The sequence below is a fragment of the Sapajus apella genome, unplaced genomic scaffold (genome assembly GCF_009761245.1).
Source record: "Sapajus apella isolate SASKATOON/1434 unplaced genomic scaffold, GSC_monkey_1.0 scaffold97, whole genome shotgun sequence".
Lineage (NCBI taxonomy): Eukaryota > Metazoa > Chordata > Mammalia > Primates > Cebidae > Sapajus > Sapajus apella.
In genome coordinates this window covers 49386-72955 of record NW_022437037.1, presented here as the reverse complement: position 1 = coordinate 72955, position 23570 = coordinate 49386, and the positions used below count along the sequence as shown (strand labels likewise).

General features: G+C 41.5%; 1 protein-coding gene across 10 annotated transcripts in view; it reads right to left on the bottom strand.

Moving 5' to 3' along the window:
• Positions 1–431: 431 nt before the first annotated feature.
• The window catches only part of GAPVD1 (GTPase activating protein and VPS9 domains 1), a 69292-nt gene continuing 46153 nt past the window's right edge, over positions 432–23570 (bottom strand). For 5 of the 10 annotated variants that reach the window (XM_032257239.1, XM_032257238.1, XM_032257241.1 and 2 more), the window contains 9 exons: positions 19434–19556; positions 16827–16956; positions 15584–15693; positions 15117–15276; positions 10100–10287; positions 9424–9637; positions 6209–6281; positions 4685–4882; positions 437–2803 (listed from right to left, as the gene is read on the bottom strand). In XM_032257239.1, the coding sequence (XP_032113130.1) occupies positions 2663–2803; positions 4685–4882; positions 6209–6281; positions 9424–9637; positions 10100–10287; positions 15117–15276; positions 15584–15693; positions 16827–16956; positions 19434–19556 (1337 nt within the window). In that variant the 3' untranslated portion in view covers positions 437–2662. Of the gene's footprint in view, positions 2804–4684; positions 4883–6208; positions 6282–9423; positions 9638–10099; positions 10288–15116; positions 15277–15583; positions 15694–16826; positions 16957–19433; positions 19557–23570 lie in introns of all 10 variants that reach the window. The other 5 variants (XM_032257240.1, XM_032257243.1, XM_032257236.1 and 2 more) reach the window with 3 other exon arrangements.

Here is a 23570-nt window from a genome sequence, read left to right as displayed (position 1 = left end):
TGGGCTGATTTTGCACTTCCGCACTAATCTTTCATGTAAAACAAGTAGTGGAGGGCAGTGAAGGAAGAAACATTTAGGGAACAACTATTCCTCTTTCCTGATAAAAAAAAATCAGATCACTCCCCATCTCACGTACCTGTCAAGAAATCAAACCAGTGATGGTTAATGCCAAAGTAGTCCTTGCTCCTGACAGGATTTTCAGAGGGAAACTTAGCTGCCCCTGAAACAGCTGTGCTGTGCTCCTCTGCCAGCTGTGGAGTCATGAGCACCTTATCTGTTTCAGAGGTGTCACAGATGCCAAATCTCTGGGGCTCTAACCTCAGCCCCGGCTCCAACACTGCAGAGCCCGCCCTTTCTCCTGCCTCCAATCCCAACACCTTCTCTTCACCCCAATCCCACCACTTTCTCTTCCACAGAAAAGAGCCCTGATGCAATGTCCACATCTTCATATTTATTTCCACAGTGTTAACATGGAATAGACTTAGCAACCATTGCGGAGAAAAAAAAACCTCTCGGTTTATGAGTTAAATCCTGTTAACAATGAATTTCAACCATTCAAAGTCTGCTGCTGCTTAACATTTACTGAATCAAATGCTAAAGTAAATGGACTGCCATCTAGGTCTCAATAAACCACACAGCTGGCCTTCATGATGTATTTATGATGAGATTTAACTTGTGACACTAGGCAAGTTTGACAGTTACGGCCCATGAAGTACATGACTACAAGGATCTCTTGACCTAACATTCAAAAGAACATTTCATAGTACTAGTTTAATTCTGATCTCTCCCTAGAAGGCAGAAACCACATCCTACACTCCTATGCAATTTGTTATTTTGGTATTATAAAGTAACTTAATGAGAAGGGGTGGAGGCATGAAGAAAATCTAGTTTCTGGCCAGGCACGGTGGCTCACACCTATAATCCCCACAATTTGGGAGGCCCAGGTGGGTGGATCACGAGAGGTCAGAAGATTGAGACCATCCTGGCCAACACGGTGAATCCCCATATCTACTAAAAACACAAAAATTAGCTGGGCATGGTGGTGCACACCTGTAGTCCCAGCTACTCAGGAGACTGAGGCAGGGGAATTGCTTGAATCCGGGAGGTGGAGGTTACAGTGAGCTGAGATCGCACCACTGCACTCCAGCCTGGGCAACAGAGCGAGACTCAGTCTCAAAAAAAAAAGAAAATCTAGTTTCTTTAGGCAACCCCAGACATGGAGATCTCAGAGGCAGACAGCAGACAACCTCCAAATTCATCTGCCTGAGGCTGTTTGTCACAGTTTCCTTAAAAGATGCCTGGAAGTGCTGCAAACAACAAGGGACTCAAGTATGGGGCTGAGTTTGTTATAAAAGCAGCTAAATGTGTTTAGGAAACATACAAAGTGAAACCAGACAGTGATGGTCCATGTACAAGACTTGTGCTTGAACCTTTGGTATGCCTCCTTGGCCAATTTTTTAGGCACCAAAACCCATTTCTGATTAATTATTGATATACAATGCAAATCAAACTATGAAAACACAGACTTTTTTTCAGAAGAGGGAAATAAAGGCACAGAAACCTGCCAAAATAGATTTTTTTCCATAAGAATAGAATGGTTGATTAAAATAGTTTATAACTAGTAAAACTTGTATCACTAGAGCAGACAATACAAATTAGTTTTTTAAAAAAATGACATTCACTGAATTCCTGGTCTGTGCATTCAATGTGAATAATCATCAAAAATATATTACAATTAAAGGTTGTAAGGAGCTCTGTCTGGGATTTCTGCAGTATATTATTTCAGAGGAGAAGAACCACCATAAGTATTAGCTATCCACTGTTCCTTTTTACCATGTACGGTAATCAGTCTATCCCCTACATGCAGGCTCACAAACTTCCAAGGTGAGATGTCTGCGTGACTTAGTGACTTTCACACTCATTAAAGGCAGCCCTGTGCGTCAAACTCCATACCTAGAAAGTTCGATAAACTGTATTACACTTTAATAAATATTTCTGTGTACTTCTTGTTTTTTGCTTTTAAGCTCAGCTTAAATTTTGTCAAGGAAACCATTTCACAAGACAGTATGTCACGGCCTACTATCAGCAATAGTCCTTGTTTATTAGAATCTGCAGATGTCCATATTACATCAAATATAAATATATATTATATTTACATTTCCTTCTTAGCTTTTCAATTTAGGTGAGTGTATTTATAGGTAATGCCACTAATGCACCACTATTATAATCCTCAGTGCAACTCATGTCTTCTTTCCATTAGATGCATATTAATAAGATAGCATCTTAAAAGAGGAGTACTGTTCTTTTTTAAAATAAAAGGAAAGAAAGGGGATCTAGAATGGGGGTCTAGAAATTTTCTAAGATTTTTTTTTCTGTTTTTTAATATTTAGAAATTACCTGAAAAACGTGGTCCCTTTTTGTAGTACTAGTCTCTACTTGGGGACAAGAAAATAGAATATGCAACTCAGAAAGGAAAGAGCCCAAAGACGAGAGAACCTGCTTGTTAGCTCATTAACCTGTTTAGTAAAGATCTGCTTTAAAATGCCTGATGATGTACAATATTATACAAAACAATCTTCACCCTTCAAAGCAGCTGATGCGCTTTCTTAGAGATCTGTTTGTCTGACTAACAGTCTGCTGCCTTGGTGAGCCCTGGTCTTGGTCACTTTCGGTCATCGATGGTTTTAATGAATTCTACTGCTGCTGTGAACTGCATCCACCAATAGGACTCCTCTCCAGACAGACAGCTAGCATAAAAGCTACTGATATACTGCACAGTGGACAGCAAACAGGGTGGATTTGCCTAGAGAAGTGAAAAATAAAAAAGAGTCAATTACTCAGATGTCATAGCTCTGTCAAAATCATTTAAGGGTTCTTTGAATGTTCTTCTATCAAAGACATAACAATCTTTTTGAAAACAATCCCAAAGTTATTTTTTTGAAGTAACCTGTAAACTCTAGTTTCCATGAGTAGCAATAATATGTTGGAAAGGCAACCCAAGTTCTAATCTCAGCTAATCCATCTAGAGGTTTCTATCCTTGCAAATCACTTAGCCTCACTGGTTTCTAAGAAGGCTATGGTTTTACTCAGCATCCCAGGTTTTCAGAATGTTAGATAACAAAATAAATGCTATAAGCAAATTGAGTTATATCTGGTAAGTCCAGGGAGAATCAGCTGATAAAGAAAAAGCGAAAAAAGATGATATGCCTTCTGTTGCCAGATGTAACAGAGAACATCTCCTTTTTTTTTTTAACCTTCAACATGTGGTGAGAAAGGGCACAGGCTGCTAAAATGGTTAAGAGGAAGAGCCAAGGCTTTTCCTTAAAACTAGCTTAAACTGGCTCTACACAGGAACTAGATTCATCACTTGTAGAAGCCAAGAGCAATGGCCAACAGGAGAAGCTGTGATGGCCAACCCATGGCCCGTGGGTTTCTGCCTCCAAGCTAAGAGTTCAGGTTGCAGAAATGTCACAACGCTAAGAAATAGTAAGACGTATGTCACACACACTTTAAACTGCAACAGCTGAGCTGAGCTGACTGGAAAACACAAGTGATATAATCATTTAGTGGCTGTGTGCACACAAACTGCATGGTTACCCTCAAAATGTTCAAAATAAACCATTCCAATGATGAAACTTTAATTTTAAAGTCAGTAAGAACTAGAGATGTCAGCACTTTTATACTACAGTTGCAAAATAAGAGGCTAAAAAGGAAAGAGATGATTGCTAAGTTTGGTAGCCTATATGACAAGCACTGCAAAGAATTCCATATGAAAGAAGATGGTAAAGGCACAATAAAAAGAATCAGCTCTCACCCATTCACTCAATAATTATAGACCGAGCCCCAACCAAGAACTTCAGGCACTGCTTTTTTTTTTGAAATGGAGTCTCACTGTCTTGCCCAGGCTGTAGTGCAGCAGTGTGATCTCAGCTCACCGCAACCTCTGCCTCCCAAGTTCAAGCAATTCTCCTGCCTCAGCCTCCCGAGTAGCTGGAATTACAGGTGCCTGCCACTGGGCCTGGTAATTTTTGTATTTTTAGTAGAGATGGCGTTTCACCAGGCTGGTCTTAAATTCCTGAACTCGTGATCCACGTGCCTCGGCCTCTCAAAGTATTGGGATTTCAGACATGAGCCACTGCGCCCAGCCCAGGCACTGCTTTAAAAGTTGAAATGTTCATCTAGAAATCTACTCCTCCCATCCTTTCCTTTGAAAACCCTAAGGTAAGAACAAACCTTGGCAAGCACAGTGGCTCACGTCTGTAATCCCAACACTTCAGGAGGCTGAGGTGGGTGAATTACTCGAGGCCAACAGCTCGAGACCACAAGACAAGCTTGGCCAACACGGCGAAACCCTGTCTCTACTAAAAATACAAAAAAAATAGCTGGGAGTGGTGATGCATGCCTGTAATCCCAACTACTTGGGTGGCTGAGGCCAAGAATTGCTTGAACCCAGGACAGAAGGCTGCAGTGAGCTGAGTTCACACTACTGCACTCCAGCCTCGGTGACAGAGTGAGATCCTGTCTCAAAAAAAAAAAACAAATCTTGACATTAGGCATTTTCGTTCTGCGTAATCCAGAGCCTGTGACTTGGGAAGGAGCCAACATCTCTACTGTTGCATGAAGCCCTGTGCTACCTGCTCAGAATTCCACATAACTCCTTAAATAATAGTAGTAAGGGGCCCACCTTTATCAACACAAACACCAACACAGGAACAAAGTCATCCGCTCCAGGGACAGAGTCCTCATTGGCCAGGCTCAGGAGGTTCATAATTGTAGAGCACATTCTCAGGATGCACTGTACTTTGTCCCGAGGGGTTTTATAAGCACTTATTGTCCTGATTTCCGATTGTGCAGATGGCCACGGTGCTTCTCGAAGATAAACCTAGGTGAGACCATAGACAATACACAGATTCTGAATCCAATGGCAATCCTGGGCAGTGACCAACGCAACCTCCATGACAGAAGGCAGAGGACAATGTGGTTGTTTTTTACTTTGGTAAAACCACATTGCAAGCCCCTTTCCCCTCCACCAAAGACTGAAAACTTTTCTTTTTTGAGATGGAGTTTCGCTCCTTTTGCCCAGGCTGGAGTGCAATGGTGCAATCTTGGCTCACCGCAACCTCCGCCACCCACATTCAAGCAATTCTCCTGCCTCAGCCTCTGGAGTAGCTGGGATTACAGGCATGCACCACCACGCCTGGTTAATTTTGTATTTTTAGTAGAGATGGGGTTTCTCCATGTTGGTCAGGCTGGTCTCGAACTCCCAGCCTCAGGTGATCTGCCCTCCTCGGCCTCCCAAAGTGCTGCAATTAATTATAGGTATGAGCCACCGCACCAGGCAAAAACTTTTAAGTAAGTTGCTTTGCATTTAAAAATAGTTAACTCAGATGTCCATTAATAGAAAAAGGGAACAGCACAGAACCTAGAACTCACAAAATTTTAAATCATTCTCTTTCTTAAATAGCTAGAATGGAACTTCTCTACATTTAGTAGCTGATTCCAGAAGTACAAAAGATGACTTTTCCTTAAAACTAGCTTAAACTGGCTCTACACAGGAACCAGATTTATCATGCGTGATAAGGAGGTTAATTTAAAATTATGTACCATTGTTGCAGTACTTCCTCTAGAAATAACAGATTAAAAAAATCAAAGACATTTAAAATTTTATGCTAATTAATGTCTCATTAGTGGGGGTTGTAACAAAAACAACCAGAAAGCTCAAATGCCTGAAAATTTCCCGTTTTGTTATTGTGTAGGACAGAAATGCTAATATCAATGACTAAAAGGTAATCTGAGATCACATTCAGATGCAATGACCTCTCCTGAGACAGCATCTCTCTCTCTCACTCTTTGGAGTGCTACCAGCCTCCTGCTTCTTCAAAACATTTCTGCAGAAACCTGACTATAAAAACACTGATGGAGAGGTACTGCCCCTGAGAGCAGAGCTGGCTTGAGAAGCCCTGCCTGGGCACGGAGTGGCTTCAAGGAAGGGATCCTCCCAGCTGGCTTTCTACTATTTCTGATTAGGGAATTTTAACATCTGGAAGCATCTTTGGGAACACTGCAGTTAGACTGAATTACTTTGGGTGCAAATCAGGTTTTTTATATTTTACCATATTTCAGTTCCTTGAAAACGTGGTAATATTATGTGGATTAATACCATGCAGCATTTAGTTAACATTACCCATGCTATATAAACCTATATTACCTCTGGTATCTGAAGAGCTCTGTGATTTGCAGTCACTACTTTAGACAATCTCTGGATATGTTCATGAAGAACCCTGAAAACACCCCAAAATACAAATGTAAATATACATTTCAGAAAATAAGGTACACAAATAGTCATCATTGATTTCTACAAAACATTTGAAACACGTTGACTTATTGCTAGATATGGATTACAGCTAAGAGTTGAGCATCTCAGATAAGTATTCTTTCCAATCTGCTCAGAAACACTTAGTGAGCCAAGGGGATGCAGGGAGGAGAGAGAGTCTTTCCTCTCTGGATCAGACAGCATGGCAAGGGAGAGAGGAAGGGAGCCCTTAGTCGGAGTGCTTGGACACATTATTTTGTCAAGTAGAGGAAAAGATAGTGAGGGGGGGAAAAAAGTGAGAGGAAGTGGAAGGATCAAAAGCCAGAAATCAAAGACATTAATTACACGGAGAAGGGCCTCCACCATTCATCCAACCTTTCATTTTGTAGATGAAGAGAAGTAGGCTTAAAAAGGTAAAAGACTTGCCTAGGCTACACAGGTGTCAGTAGAGGGGCTGAACCCAGCTTCCTGGCTGCTAATGTTCTCTCCAATTCCTCTGTTGTCTTTCTACACTCTATAAAGCCTGCAGAAATGCCATGGAGGGTGGGGAAAAATAATCTCCTTCAAAGCTGCTCTTTGTAGTCAATATGGTTTGAATGTCCCCACTCCTTATTCTATGCCTAAAGCCAAAAAAACTGGTGCTCTGGAGAGAAAACAGGCCCCATCTGGCGTATTTAGAAGACTGGGATGGGTCAAATGCTCTGAGACCATGAACAAATGAGGAAGATAGATTGGAAGGATCCTAACCCACTTCGCGGGAAAGTGAATTCTCTCAAATATCTATGCAACATCTGAAAATTTCCATGAAAAATATTTCACACAAACATAACCCACACCTGGAGATCCTATTACACAGACCCGAGAGTCACGCAGAGTAAGCCACTATCACTGCTAAGAACGACGGTAACAACTTTAACATGCTTGAGGTCAGAAACAGGGTTGTGAAGCAGTGCTCAAGAAAATACAGAAGGCTGGGCGTGGTGGCTCATGCCTGTAATCCCAGCACTTTGGGAGGCCAAGATGGGCAGATCACTTGAGGTCGGGAGTTCAAGACCAGCCTGGCCAACATGATGAAACCCCAGTTCTACTAAAAATACAAAAATTAGCTGGGCGTGGTGGTGCATGCCTGTAATCCCAGCTACTCAGGAGGCTGAGGAAGGAGAACTGCTTGAACCCAGGAGGTGGACGTTGCAGTGAGTCGACATCACACCACTGCACTCTAGCCTGGGTGACAGAGCAAAACTCTGTCTCCAAAAAAAAAAAAAAAGAAAAGAAAAGAAAAAAATACAGAAGAGTAAAAATAAGACTGCAAAATCTTCTAGAGTCTCACTACCCCAAAATAACCAATATTACCATTCCAGGTTAATTTTTTCCAAGTTTTTTATTTTTAAGGATAGAGCTCGCTCTCTTGCCCAGGCTGGAGTGCAGTGGTGTGATCTTGGCTCACTGCAACCTCTGCTTCCCAGATTCAAGTGATCCTCCTGCCTCAGCCTCCTGAGCAGCTGGGACTACAGGCACGTTGCCACCACGGCCAGCTAATTTTTGTATTTTTAGTAGAGAAGGGGTTTCACCATGTTGGCCAGGCTGGTCTCAAACTCCTGACGTCAGATGATCCACCCACCTCGGCCTCCCAAAGTGCTGGGATTATGGGTGTAAGCCACTGTACCCGGCCAGCTGTTCATTCTTAATAAATATATAATAAGCATACATTGGAAGCCAAGCACTGTGCCTGGTGCTGTTAGAGTGGTTAATAAAAGCATTATTTCCTGGTCTTGCAGAGGGAACAAGCCAGTGTGGTGAGAACATTCATCAAACCATCACACAAACCAGTGATTAAGAAAAGGGGAGAGGCCAGGTGCGGTGGCTCATGCCCTATAATCCCAGCTCTTAGCCCAGCACTTTGGGAGGCTGAACCAGGAGGATTGCTTGAGTCCAGCAGTTTGAGACCAGGCCTGGGCAACACAATGAGACCTTGTCTCTACAAAAAATAAACAAGGCTGGACACAGTGGCTCACACCTGTTATCTCAGCACTTTGGGTAGCCAAGATGGGGGATCACCTGAAGTCAGGAGTTCGAGACCAGCCTGGCCAACATGGAGAAAACCCATTTCTACTAAAAATACAAAAAAAATTAGCCAGGCATGGTGGCGCATGCCTGTAGTCCTAGCTACTAGGGAGGCTGAGGCAGGAGAATTGCTTGAACCCAGGAGGCAGAGGTTGCAATGAGCCAAGATCGTACCACTGCACTCAGCCTGGGTGACAGAGCAAGACTCCATATACATACATACATAGTCAGCCAAGTGTCACATGTGCACCTATAGTACCGGTGATCTGGGAGGCCAAGGAAGGAGGATCACTTTGTCACATAAGCCCAGCAGGTTGAGGCTTCAGTGAGCTGTGATTGTGCCATTGCACTCCAGCCTGGGTGACAAAATGAGACCCTGTCTCAAAAACAAAAAAGAAGAAAAAAAAAGAATAGGGGAGAATTTTGCCACCCTCCCCACTAAGGGCCATTTGGGAATGTCTGAAGACATTTGGTTGTCACAATTGGTGGGGTATTACTAGCATCTAGTGTGTAGAGGCCAGTGATCCTGCTGAAGATCCTATAATGTGTAGGACAGCCTCCCACATCATCAACAATCTGGCCCCAAATGTCAGTAGTGCTGGATTGAAAAACCATGACTTAAACAGATGTCAAATGGCAACTGGCAAGTGCTAAAGAAAGGCACCCAGACCTGAGAGAGCCCTAACAGGATGTAGCCTAGTCAGGAGTGGCTTCATCAGGAAAACAACACTTCAGTCAAGACCTGAGGGACGAGTAAGATGTAATCGCAGGAAGGAAGGGAAAAGTAGTTACGGCAGAGTAAACAGCAGTGCTTTCCAAAGAGGCCATACCAATTTCTACTCCTTCCAGCTTGACTATCCACATCCCTGAAAACTAGGTATTATCATTCTTTTTGATCCTGTAACTCTGTCAGATGAAAAATGATAACCGATGCATTTCCTTTTACAATCAGATACTAAGTTACACATATAGCTTGCCTAAAATATGGGTTACCTGGTAGGATCCCTACGTAGTCCCACAGAGGCACTCAGCATAGAAGTACTCACTGGTCACGAAGTATGTCCCCATCCTGATTAGGGTAGAAAGCAAGTTTGAAAATCCGGTTCATCACACTTCGCTCAATGGCCAGCTGTGCATCTTGAAGCTGTTCTTCACTCGCGTTTTGCCATATGACATCCTGGGCCATTGCACCATAAAGAAACTGCAAAAAATCTTCCACCTGAGCAGTTTTATCATCAGCTGCTGTGAGTTTCTGAAAGTCTCCAAAGCAAAATAAGAATTTTTAAATAGTTTAATAAAAACTATCTGAATAATTTTAAAAAGGAAATTATATAAATAATTTTAATCACCAGCTATGCAGACACCATGATCTTAATCATTGTGGTTTATTTTAGGACAACATGTATCCATATAATTAAACCAGGAGAAAGTAAGAAATATGTGAAAGTGCAAGAAATTTATAATAAAAATATGTTTCTAAAAAAATGTTTAGTTTAAAAAAAATGAGACAATTTGTATAAATCCAAATGTCCCCAATTTAAAAAATAAACTATAAACATTCAATCCAAGACAGAAATGCTGGTTTGACATCAAAGTTTAAGATTCCATAAAATAAATGGGTATTTAAGGCATGCAGATACTTGAACTAGCAAAACAAAGTAGTATTTCCAAATCTTCCCAACAGTATTACAGCTGAGGAGATGCTTAAAGATATTGAGTTACCTTGAATGAATTCCCTGATCTTCTTTTCTTTGCTCTCAAGCAGTAATCTCACACAGACAGTGGTAAAGTATCGATTGGCCACTTCTTTATCCCGCAGAACCCTTTGCAACAGTCTTTCCAGGTGAGCCTGTGTGGTCTGTAGTCCTTGCCGACAACGAGTGAGATAAGCAATATACGGGGCTCGTTTCCTAAAAGGAAAAATACTTTGCATGACGTCAGATATATTCAGTACATATATTCTTTGAAGAATAAGGGTCCTAACTTTTCTTTAAAAAAAAAAAATTGCTGTGGCTGGGCACAGTGGCTCACACCTATAATCCCAGTACTTTGGGAGGCCGAGGCGGGCAGATCACAAGGTCAGGAGTTCGAGACCAGCCTGACCAACATGGTGAGACCCCATCTCTACTACGAATACAAAAATTAGCCAAGCATGGTGGTGTGCACCTGTAATCCCAGCTACATGGGAGGCTGAGGCAGGAGAATCACTTGTTCCAGGAGGTGGAGGTTGCAGTGAACCCAGATTTCGCCACTGCATTCCAGCCTAGGCAACATAGCGACACTCCATCTCAAAAAAAAAAAAAAAAAAATTACTACACAGACTGCTTTTACAAAGTAGCATGTCTGTGCTCTCTTCAGTAGCAAATATACAAAGTAGCATGTCAGGCTGCAGACATGGTAGAGACTGATCACGGTGCCAGCTGAAGAACAAACCCATTTTGCATGTTTGGAAGGATCTATGGGGCTTAAGACTTAGTTACCTAATTCACTAAACGTTAGTAAGCCCCTTTGCATACGTGGTGTATTTTATATGGGAGCTAAAGGACCTCATACTTAACAGGAAATTGACAGCTACAGATGACTAAAAATAACAAATACAGGTTACACATCACTAGGTCACAAACATCCTTCACCAATTACTTGCTTACTGTCTAAGTGTAACAATCACCAGAGTGCCCATTCCCTAAGCCCTGAAGCTTCCTTACTACCTAAGCGTCTCAGTTACATTTTTCTCCATAATCATTAGCAGGGGACTGGCAGTGGAAAAAGCACAGCAATTTCTAAGGCTACTTCTGCTTCTCTGGTCCAGGAAAGTAGTCTTTCCTATCGCCTCTAAAAAAAGGAATATGATATTCTAGTTGTCCTGGCCTCACATATAGGCATATTTCTTTACCTGCTTTTGTGCAAAGCTGAAGTAACCTGCTCTCTTCTATTTGGAACTGCTCATTTGTAACTACATTTCCAGGCTAAATATCCAAATATGTTGCTTGGAAATTGATATGGCTTGGCTATGTCCCCACTCAAATCTCATCTTGAATTCGCATGTTGTGAGTGGGGCCCGGTGGGAGATAACTGAATCATGGAGGCAGGTCTTTCCTGTGCTGTTCTCATGATAGTAAGTCTCACGAGATCTGATTGTTTTAAAAGGGAGAATTCGCTGCAAAAGCTCTCTTCTCTTGTCTGCTACCACGTGAGATGTGCCTTTTACCTTCTGCCATAATTGTGAGGCCTCCCCAGCGACATGGAACTGTAAACTCAATTAAACCTCTTTCTTTTGCTAAATGCCCAGTCTCGGGTATGTCTCTATCAGCAGCGTGAGAACAAATACAGTAAACTGATACCAAGAGGGGGGTACTGCTAAAAAGACACCTGAAAATGTGAAAGCGGCTTTAAAACTGGGTAACAGGCAGAGGCTGAAACAGTCTGGAGGGCTCAAAAGAAGACAGGAAAATGTGGGAAAGTTTGCAACTTTCTAGAGGTCTGTTGAATGGTTTTGATGAAAAGCTGACAGTGATATGAACAATAAGGTCCAGACTGAGATGGTCTCAGATAGAGATGAGGAACTCATTGGAAACTGGAGAAAAGGTGACTCTTGCTATGTTTTAGCAAAGAGACTGGTGGCATTTTGCCTATGCCCTAGGATTTGTGGAACTTTGAACTTGAGAGAGGTGATTTAGAGCATCTGGCAGAAGACATTTCTAAGCAGCAAAGTATTCAAGAGGTGACTTGGGTGTTATTAAAGGCATTCAGTTTTCTTTTCTTTTTTTTTTTTTTTTGAGACGGAGTTTCACTCTTTTTGCCCAGGATGGAGTGCAGTGGTGCGATCTCAACTCACTGCAACCTCTGCTTCCCAAGTTCAAGCGATTCTCCTGTCTCAGCCTCCCAAATTGCTGGGATTACAGGTGCCCACCACCACCATGCCCAGCTAATTTTTTTTTTTTTTTTTTTTTGAGATGGAGGCTCACTCTGTCGCCCAGGCTGGAGTGCAGTGCCATGATCTTGGCTCACCACAACCTCTGCCTCCAGGGTTCAAGCGATTCTCCAGCCTCAACTTCCTGAATAGCAGGGACTACAAGTGTGTGCCACCATGCCCAGCTAATTTTTTTATTTTTAGTAGATATAGGGTTTCACTATGTTGGCCAGGCTGGTCTCAAACTCCTGACCTTGCCTCCCAAAGCGCTGGGATTACAGGTGTGAGCCACCATGCCCAGCCAGCATTCAGTTTTATAAGGGAAGCAGAGCGTAAGAGTTTGGGAACTTTGCAGCCTGACAATGCAATAGAAAAGAAAATACCATTTCCTGAGAAGAAATTCAAGCTGGCTGTAGAAATTTGCATAAGTAATGAGGAACTGAATATTAATCCCCAAGACAATGGAGAAAATGTCTCCAGGGCATGTCAGAGGTCTTCATGGTATCCCCCTCCCATCACAGGCCCAGAGGCCTAGGAGGAAAAATGCTTTCATGGGCTGGACCAGGGATCCCGTGCTGTATGCAGCCTAGGGACTTGATGGCCTGCCTCCTAGCCACTTCAGCCATGGCTGAAAAGGGGCCAACTAGAGCTCAGGCTGTAGCTTCAGAAAGTGCGAGTCCCAAGCCTTGGCAACTTCTGAGTGGTTTTGAGCCTGTGGGTGCACAGAAGTCAAGAATTGGGGTTTAGGAACCTCTGCCTAAATTTCTTTTCTTTCTTTTTTTTTTTTTTTTTTTTTTTTTTTTTTGGAGACAGAGTCTCACTCTGTTGCCCAGGCTAGAGTGCAGTGGCATGACCTTGGCTCACTCCATCTTCTGCCTCCTGGATTCAAGCAGTTCTCCTGCCTCAGCCTCCTGAGTAGCTGGGACTACAGGCATGTGCCACTGTGCCCAGCTAATTTTTGTATTTTTAGTAGAGGCAGGGTTTCACCATGTTGGTCAGGCTGGTCTTGAACTCTTGACCTCATGATCTGCCTGCCTCAGCCTCCCAAAATGCTGGGATTACAGGTGTGAGTCACTGTGCCTGGCCTTGATTTCAAAAGATGTATGGAAACACCTGGATGCCCAGGCAGAAGTTTGCTGCAAGGGCAGGGTCCATGGAGAACCTCTGCGAGAGCAGCGTGAAAAGGAAATGTGGGGTCGGAGACCCCACACAGAGTCCCTACTGGGGCACCATCCTCCAGACCCCGGAATGGTAGATCCACTGACAGTTTGCACCATGCACCTTGAAAAGCCTGAGGCTCAATACCAGCCCATGAAAGCAGCTGGGAGGGAGGCTGTACCCTGCAAAGCCACAGGAGCAGAGCTGCCTACAATCATGGGAACCCTGGCCAGGCACGGTGGCTCATGCCTATAATCCCAGCACTTTGGGAGGCTGAGGTGGGTGGATCACTTGAGGTCAGGAGTTCAAACCCAGCCTGGCTAACATGGTGAAACCCATCTCTACTAAAAAAAAAAAATACAAAATTCGCTAGGCGTGATGGTGCATGCCTGTAATCCCAGCTACTTGGGAGGCTGAGGCAGGGAAATTGTTTGAAACTAGGAAGCGGAGGTTGCAATGAGCCGAGATTGCACCATTGCACAAGAGCAAAATCCCATTTAAAAAAAAAAAAGGACCACCTCTTGCATCAGTGTGACCTGAATGTGAGACATGGAGTCAAAGGAGTTCATCATTTTAGGGCTTTAAGATTTGACTGCCCTGCTGGATTTCAGACTTACATGGGGCCTGCAGCTCCTTTGTTTCTACCAATTTCTCCATTTGGAATGGCTATATTTACCCTATGCCTGTACATTCATTGTATCTAGGAAGTAACTAATTTGATTTTGATTTTACAGGTTCACAGGCAGAAGGGACTTGTCTCAGATGAGACTTCTGACTGTGGACTTTTGAGTTAATGCTGAATGAGTTAAGACTTTAGGAGACTGCTGGGAAGGCATGATTGGTTTTCAAATGTGAGGACATGAGATTCAGGAGGAGCCAGGGGCAGAATAATATGGTTTGGCTATGTCCGCATCCAAATCTCATCTTGAATTCCCATGTGTTACGGGAGGGAACCAGTGGGAAGTAACTGAATCATGGGGGCAGGTCTTTCCTGTGCTGTTACTATAGTGAGTAAGTCTCACAAGATCTAATGGTTTTTAAAAAGGGGGGGTTTCCCTACACAAGCTCTCTTTTGTCTGCTGCCATGTGAGATATGCCTTTCACCTTCTGCCATGATTGTGAGGCCTCCCCAGCCACAGGGAATTCAAAGTCCAATAAACCTCTTTATTTTGTAAATTGTCCAGTCTTAGGTATGTCTTTATCAGCAGCGTGAGAATAGACTAACACAGAAATCTACGTCCAGGAAAATATGGCCAAGCACTTTGTAGGAAGCCTTGATGCAGTTCTGAAATAAGGACTAGGGCGGGTACGGTGGCTCACACCTATAATCCCAGTACTTTCGGAAGCCAAGGTAGGAGTATCACAAGGTCAGGAGTTCAAGACCAGCCTGACCAACATAGTGAAACCCCGTCTCTACTAAAAATACAAAACTTAGCTGGGCGTGGTGGCATGTGCCTGTAATCTCAGCTACTCAGGAGGCTGAGGCAGGAGAATTGCTTGAAGCCGGGAGGTGGAGGTTGCAGTGAGCTGAGATCGTGCCACTGCACACCAGCCTGGGCTACAGAGCGAGACTCCATCTCCAAAAAAAAAAAAAAAAAGAAAGAAGGATCAAAAAGAAAACACTTGCAGCTAAAAACTAAGTTTAAAAGCTGAACAGGTGCGGTATATTACCTGTAGTCCTCAGCAATCGAAGCCAGCAGTTTCCTACAAGTCCTATTATCAAAACGGCACACACAGCGCATTGTTTCCTGAAGTTGAGCCATTAAGTTCTTATCTTGTAAATTAATTGCTTCGGCTATTTGAACTTTTAAAAAGCATACAATTTCATTGTCTAAATAAAAGAAACAAGAATTCTGTTATTATTGAGAATTTCCATGGGCTTAATTAAGCTAGCTCTCAGCATTTGAGATGTTAATTCTGCTTTGTCATGTATCATTAGAACTAAGCTATACTGCCACTCTCAATTAGAAAATACTTTAATAAACCAGTAACCAAAGTGCTCCTAAGTGACACTAATATAAACATATTAAGTTGAGCCATATGGAATTGCAGTAGAGCTTAAATAGCTGAATACTGGCAATTTCATATGGTGCAACCCATAAACACAGGAAAAAATAAACAATCCTGTAGCAATTTACCTTCTGGGTCTGTGTGGTCTGGTAAACCATTCCTTGTTGTATGGGTCAGCACTGGGAAGGCAACAGAGTCCGCAGAGCAAAGAGCAAGCCTCAGTTTCTTTTTCGCATCTCTGAAGAATGAGTAGAAAATACATTAATTTATTTATCCAGATATGGTCACATGTTACAAATATTTACTATATAAATTAATGTTACCTTAGGATCCAAATGTTTCAAACATTTTTAAAAAGTTAATTTTTAACTGATGCTCCACTTAAAAAAACAGACTTTTTTCCCTTTTTCTTTTTTGTTTTTTTTTTTTTGAGACAGAGTTTCGCTCTTATTGCCCAGGCTGGAGTGTAATGGTGCGATCTTGGCTCACTGCAACCTCTGTCTCCTGGGTTTGAATGATTCTCCTGCCTTAGCCTCTCAAGCAGCTGGGATTACAGATGTGCCAACATGCTCGGGCCCAGTTAATTTTTTATTTTTAGTAGAGACAGGATTTCTCCATGTTGGTCAGGCTGGTCTCGAACTCCTGACATCAGTTGATCCGCCTGCCTCTGCCTCTCAATGGGCTGGGATTATAGGCCACCATGCCTGGCACCACGCCTGTCAAAAAAACAGGCTTTCTAATTACCCAAGGAGCCAGGTGATAAAAGTGTGTGGGGCAAGGACCATTCCTTAGGGCACCAGAATCAAACAACAAATCCTTTCTGACCTTTTTTCATACACTGAGTTACATGATAGGTGCTATAAGAATCAGAAAAGCATATTATATGGCAGAGTGGGAGGGAACATAGAAGTCAGAAGTCCCCAGCACCCAGATTTGGAATGCCTCCTGGCATATCTCTTGAGAAACGCTGATGATGGCACAAGATAAGCTCACTACCTGACAAGAAACCCTTTCTTCTTTTTTTCTTTTCTCTTTTTTTCCTTTTTCTCTTATAAAGTCAGAGTTTCGCTATGTTGCCCAAGCTCATCTCCAACTCCTGGGCTCCAGCGATCCACCTGCCTCAGCCTCCCAAAGTGCTGAGATTACAGGCGTGAGCTACCGTGCCTAGCCAAGTTTTTTAAAATCCTTTTATTAAAGCTTTGGGTATATAACATCTACAACTGAAACAAAGTCTTCTTAATAAATAGCATTTCATTTTTCTCTCCCTGCTTTATACATTTATTGATTCAACATATCACTTGACTTGACGTGACTGCAATGGTGCTGAAAAGTCCCAACCCTAAAGCCCTAAATCCTATAAAAAATAAATACCTATAAGAGAAAGCTGAATCCTGCGGGTGGGCTGCTTGGCTTGCAGAGTCTGGAAGATCATCAGCTGAGATGTTCTGTAGCGCTTCGTCACGGGGAGAATCATGTGCACTTTCACCATCACCCATAACCTCTAAACAAAACCCACCCCCAGGAAAAGGATAACCAGGTTCATTTGCAATATTCAGAGCAATTCAAGAATAAATTAGCATTGACTAACAATAAGAGTTCTCTGGAAAAAAAAGAAAGAAAAAACAAACTTCAAATACTTAACTGAATTAGCAATAGCAACAATTATGTATCAAGAGACTAGTTGCTGAGAAGAGAGTGGTTTTACTTTTTATCCTATTCTAATGCAAAACAATGAAAGTTCACATTAACTTAATAAAGTTAATATCTTGTAATCAGACTCAATGAACCAGGGAACAAAAAGAGGCTTCAAAAAACATTTTATACCCTCGTTTTATAGACATGGGCTTCTGCCAAGTCAGAAAATGGCTTGCTCTAAATTCCTTAGTTGGCCAACGGCTGAGGTTGACTATGGGTTCAGGTCTCCTAATTCTCCCTATTGGAGGTCTTTCTGCTACACCCAAGAACAAGTCAGGGGACCAACTCACAAATGCAGCAAGGTCACATCTGGGGTTTCCAAATTTGGTTTTATGTCTTAAGAATAGCTGGGTATGGTGCCTCATGCCTGTAATTCCAGCACTTTGGGAGGCCGAGGTGGGCAGATGATCTGAGGTCAGGAGTTCAAGACCAGCCTGACAAATATGGTGAAACCCTGTCTCTATGAAAAATACAAAAATCAGCCAGGTATGGTAGTGAACACCTGTGGTCTCAGCTACTCAGGAGGCTGAGGCAGGAGATTGCTTGAACACGAGAGGTGGAGGTTGTAGTGAGCTGAGATCGCACCACTGCACTGCAGCCTGAGCAACAAAGTGAGACACACCTCAAAAAACAAAAAACAAAAACAAAAACAAAAAAATATGTAAATAAAAAGTATGGCCAGGCATGGGACAGGAATATCGCTTGAGCTCAGGAATTCAAGACTAGCCTGGGCAACATAGCGAGACCTCACCTCTACAAAAAAAAATAAAAAGATAAAAGAATTAAAAAGTCCAAAATATAATAAATATATTGTGTTTATATATGAAAATATCCTTATTCTTTGGAGATAACTTCAAATGCTTCAGGAAAAGATATAGGGAGAGACCATGATGATGTGGTTTTTGTATTTCTGGGCAACATGGTGAAACCCTGTCTCTACAAAAATAAATAAAAGTTAGCTGGACACAGTGGAACATGACTGTGGTCCCAGCTACTCAGGAAGCTGAGATGGGAGGATCGCCTTAGCCTGGGGAGGTTAAGGATACAGCAGTAAACCAAGATCGTGCCACGGCACTCCAGCCTAGGTGACAAGAGTAAGATCAGACCGTAACAAAAAAAAAATGTGTGTGTATATATATAGTTATACACACACACATACTCTGTGTGTGTGTGTGTGTGTGTGTGTGTGTGTGTGTGTGTGTGTGTGTGTGTGTGTGTAAACATAGGGGGAAGTGGCGAAACATTAACAATTGATAAGTCTAGATAGAGGGTATATGAACCTTCATTGTATTATTCTTTCAATTTTTCTGTTATTTGGAAACCACTCAAAATAAAAAAATACAGGAAATTCTCCTTTCTACCCACTCTCCCTTTGAGGCTTCCTAGGAGTCTTCCTCAGAGCCAACTCATGTTACCAGTTTGTTGGAGATACTTCCAGAAGCTACTCTATGTGCATATAAGCATAAATACACATTTATGCAGTATACTATTTACTTTTTTTTTTTTTTTTGGAGACAGGGTCTTGCTCTGTTGCCCAGGCTGGAGTGCAATGGTATCATCTCAGGTCACTGCAACCTCTGCCTCCTGGGATCAAGCGATTCTCACGCCTCAGTCATCTGAGTAGCTGGGATTATAGGCATGCACCACCACATGCAGCTAATTTTTTGTATTTTTGGTAGAGAAAGGATTTTGCCATGTTGGCTAGGCTGGTCTCGAACTGACCTCAAGTCATCCTCCCACCTGGGCCTCCCAAAGTGCTGAGATTATAGGTGTGAACCACCTTGCTCAGCCCCTATTTATGTTTTTATACACTTTTCCCCTTCATTTATCTTGGTGACTGTATCTCATTTTTCTGAAAGCTATTCAGTATTCCATTATGAGAAAAACAGAATCCTTTAAAACAAGTAGCAGGTGACAACGGATAACTTGTCCCAATAGTCTGCTCCCACAGCTATACTGAGTGTACATAACTGGATACAATTAGAAAGCTGTAGACAGTGAAAAAGAACCTCCTCCCATTAAAGTGTGCCCCAACTCCCTGTGGGCCAGTCACCCCAGATGCAAAGGATGACAACTCTAAGGCATCTGAATATTCAGGGGCACCCAGGCCTCGTAGGAGAGTCCAGGGAAGGACATCAATTTAAACATTTAGATAGTCTGTAATTTTGAGGTAGTAGATTGATTCCCTTAGCTACTTTTTCTTTTAAAGGCTACGTAAATTCAGATTATCTTTATCACTATGATATAAAAGTTTACTACTCAAATCTCTGTCGTGATTATCACCTGTACTTTCATAGTTTGCCATTGCTCCATCACTGGGGCTGGTCCGTTTAATGGCATTCCTGTATTTGTCCAGAATATCCTCAGCGACCTGAGCTTGTGCACTGAGTCTAGGGCTAGGATCATCTGCAAGGGAAAGAGAGTGAGAGAATTAGCCCCTTTGGTTTGTACCCACTCTGATGTTAGTATGACACCAGTAGCATAATCCCAAAGGCAGATTAGGAGGTTAAGACTTAAAAAGAGCACATATCTCAATGTTAAGAGGCACCATGCAGCTGCCTACTCATCCCATTTCTAGGTCTGAGAGCCTTGTCAAAGCAGGAAATTGGGAAGAGTAGCTCCACCTTCTCATCATCACCAAAATGACAATGTCAAAGTTCAGCGCAGACTGAATGGATGACGGATTTCTAAAGTGTTTACACTCAAATCACTGTTATCAGCAATTCATGCTAACAGAACTTCCAACAGTGCATTTTTATATGCAGACTTCATTTATTCAGACATCTCTATGCTGAAGGAGGAAAAAAAAAACTTTTCAAATTTAGACTTAAACCCCTTTAAATAACAAACGTCCTTTCCATTCTTCCTTTATGAATCTCTCTCCACGCATTTGAAAACTAATAATATTCATATTCTATCTCACTAGATCTCACCATGACAGGGCAGCTGCTGGAATAGAGCACTTTTGTGCATGCAATGATATCAGAGGCACTCCTAGAGAATCTAGACATTCTTGGGGAGTGCTGGAAATTGTATCTGAGATGCACAGAGAAAAAGCTTATCACAGTCACAAATGCAGCACTGTTTACTGACAGGACCATTACTCTGTCAAAATCAGCACATCAAAAATATTATCCTGGAGTCTAAAATGGTAGTCATTAATTAAGTGGTTGTTAAAGCAAGGGATTGCTATAGATCTACAGAACAAAGTTCCATAGTGAAACACAAACTCCTGGGATAGACCTAGGCCAGGCAGGTGACCATAAATGGTCACATTCTGGTAGAATCCCATTTTCTGAAAATTATAAAAACACACACATATCAAATATGTATGTGTATATATACGTGTGTGTGTGTGTGTGTGTGTGTGTGTGTGTTTTCACGGCAGCTAATAGCAGCTAACATTTATTAAGAACTTACCATATGCCAGGAACTGTGCTAAGCACCTTACAGAGATTATCTCAATTAGTGATCAAACAACCTTACAGAGAAATATTGTTGTTATTCTCATTTTACAGAAGACAAAATCAAGACATAGAGAAGTTAAGTAGCATGCTCATAGGCTCTTCTTCTGTTTTCATGAAACAAATATATGGTTTACATGTCTCCGTAAAATTGTAGTAAACTGAACAACCCTTGAACAATATGGGTTTGAACTGCGCAGGTCCATTTACACACAGTTTCTTGCAATCAAATACAGATTAAAAACACTATATTTAGGCTGGGCACAGTGGCTCATGCCTGTAATCCTAGCACTTTGGGAGGCCAAGGCAGGAGGATCACCTGAGGTCAGGAGTTCAAGACCCAGCCTGGCCAACATGGCGAAACCCCGTCTCTACTAAAAATAGAAAAATTAGCTGGGCATGGTGGTGCATGCCTACAATCCCAGCTACTTGGGAGTCTGAGGCAGGAGAATCACTTGAACCCAGGAGAAGGAGATTGCAGTGAGCCAAGATCACGCCACTGCATTCCAGCCTGGGCAATAGGGCAAGACTCTGTCTCAAAAAAAAAAAAAAAAAAAGAAAGAAAGAGAGAGAGAGAGAGAGAGAGAGAAAAGAAAATACTATATTTCACAGAGATCTGTGAAACAAGCATACTGGGAAGGCCAACTTCGCACACAGGTTCCACAGGGCCAACTGCAGGACTCAAGCATGCAAGGATTACAGTATGGGACGGGGAACAAAGGGTCCTGGAACCAATTCCCTGAGTATGCTGAGGGGCAACTGTATATAGAGAGGATTTCCAAAGTAATTTAGCATTTCTGCTATAACAGTATTTGAATTCATAAGAGATTCCTAATAAAATTCGATCTTTCTCCAAATGTAAACTCATAATACATTTATCATTACATAATCTTGTTTTGAAGGGCAAGTACTTTTTAGCTATTGGTTTTTTTTTTTTTTTTTAATTGAAACAAGGTCTTGCTCTGTTACCCTGGCTGGAGTGCAGTGGTACATAGCTCAATGTAACCTCAAACTCCTGGCCTCCAGCAGTCCTCTCAATTTGACCTCCCAAAAAGAACTGGGATAATAGGCATGGCCCACTTCACCCAGTTGGTTATTATTTTTGAGTGCTGTTGAGAGCTCTGAAAAAGGGACCATATAATACATTATGGCTAAACACAGCGAGACTCACAAAGTTGCTTATAATCTTTATTTCTATTAACACTGTTCTTAAAAATTGTCCCCCCAGAGAATAATTAAAATGAACAAAAAAAGCAATATATATAAATCTGTGAGTACTATTTTCATAATAAAAAATTGGGAACAATTTAAATAGCCAATAGTAAGAGAACATTTACACTGCAGTAAAATCATGATAAATTATTTTATAGCCAATAAAAATGATTTAAAACCCAACTATGCCTAGTAGAAATTGGGAGAGGGTTTATAATATAACTTGGTAAAAGAAGAATACAAAGTCACATGCATAATCTAATTCAATCAAGAAAAAGCCATGTACAAATGTGGAAAAAGATTAGGAGATAACAGCAAAGTAAAAATTAGGGTTACAGAATTATGAACAGACTACTAGAAAATTTCCTCCTATAACATGTTTAAATTGGTTTAATAATAACTTTCAATGAGTCATTAATAAGGACTGGGTAAAAATTTCTGGATCAGTAGGGAAGCTAACCTGCTTGAATCACAGCCAAAGAAAACAAATTACTTTAGGAAAAAGAGTTATTCTACTCTACTTAGCTTCTAGTTCCAGTATCAAAAACCAAGAAAAATATACTGCCCAAAGAGGGTAAGTAAAATATAACTCCTTCAAACGAACAAACAAATAATTTATAACTTCTTCAAAATTAGTGAGTCAACATTTTTAAAACATGAGATGTCATTAAGAGTAATTCACTCTATAAACACTGGTGTTCGTCTAACATTAGGAACATGTGATAAGAATACATAAATATTTTGTCAAAAGGACAATGTCTTTCCAACTCTTCCCAATCAGACTGGAAGGTCCTGAAGAACAGAGGTCATGCGTGATTTGACTTAATACCCACAACACTTAGCACAGTGCCTGGCATGAGTCACATGGTCAGTAAGTATTTACTGACTGAATAGGACAGGCTTGGCTACTCTCAGCAGGGAACTTTGGCCTGTAAGTATATTTCCTGCTGTTCAAATCCCTTTATTCTGGAGTAATTGCCATTTTAAATAAAGCAAGGACTTATATGCTAGGATACGGAAATACATCTAAATATATGGAACTAAACATTAGAATAATATGCATTAAAATGGGATTCCACCTGTAATGCTGAACTATTTGAGGAGGATGTTCTTATCCTACTATCTATCCCATTTTTAAATAAAACTATTTAACAAAACAAAAACTTAATAGGATAATAATTCAAAATCAAAATTAAAAAAAAAAAAGAAGAAATGGACTTCCCTCTAGACCAGGGGTGTTCAATCTTTTGGCTTCCCTGGGCCACAAAGGAGGAAGAATTGTCTTGGGCCAAACATAAAATACACTAACCCTAATGATAGCTAATGAGCTTTTAAAAAAAAAAAAAAAAAAAGGTTCCTGCATAAATCTCATACTGTTTGAAGAAAGTTTGCAAATTTGTGTTGGACCAGATTCAAAGCCATCCTGGGTTGCATGTGGCCTGAGGTCCATGGGTTGGACAAACTTGCTCTAGATGCTCTGTAGACACTGGAGACAATACACAGCTATCAAACCCAAGGCTGGGTCATTCACACTACTCTCAAACTCTCCTTTTTAGGGTGCTCATTAAGCAGCTGCAGAAATACAAACGCTTAATAAGATAAAAACCCAACCCCCAGCTGTATTTTCCTTGGGTCAGATGGCAATGTTAAAATGGTTCAAGCTGTAAAAATTAGTAAAGTTTTTAAAACTTTCATTATAACGGTTGGCATTTATGATATTGTTTGAACAAACACTTTATCACAA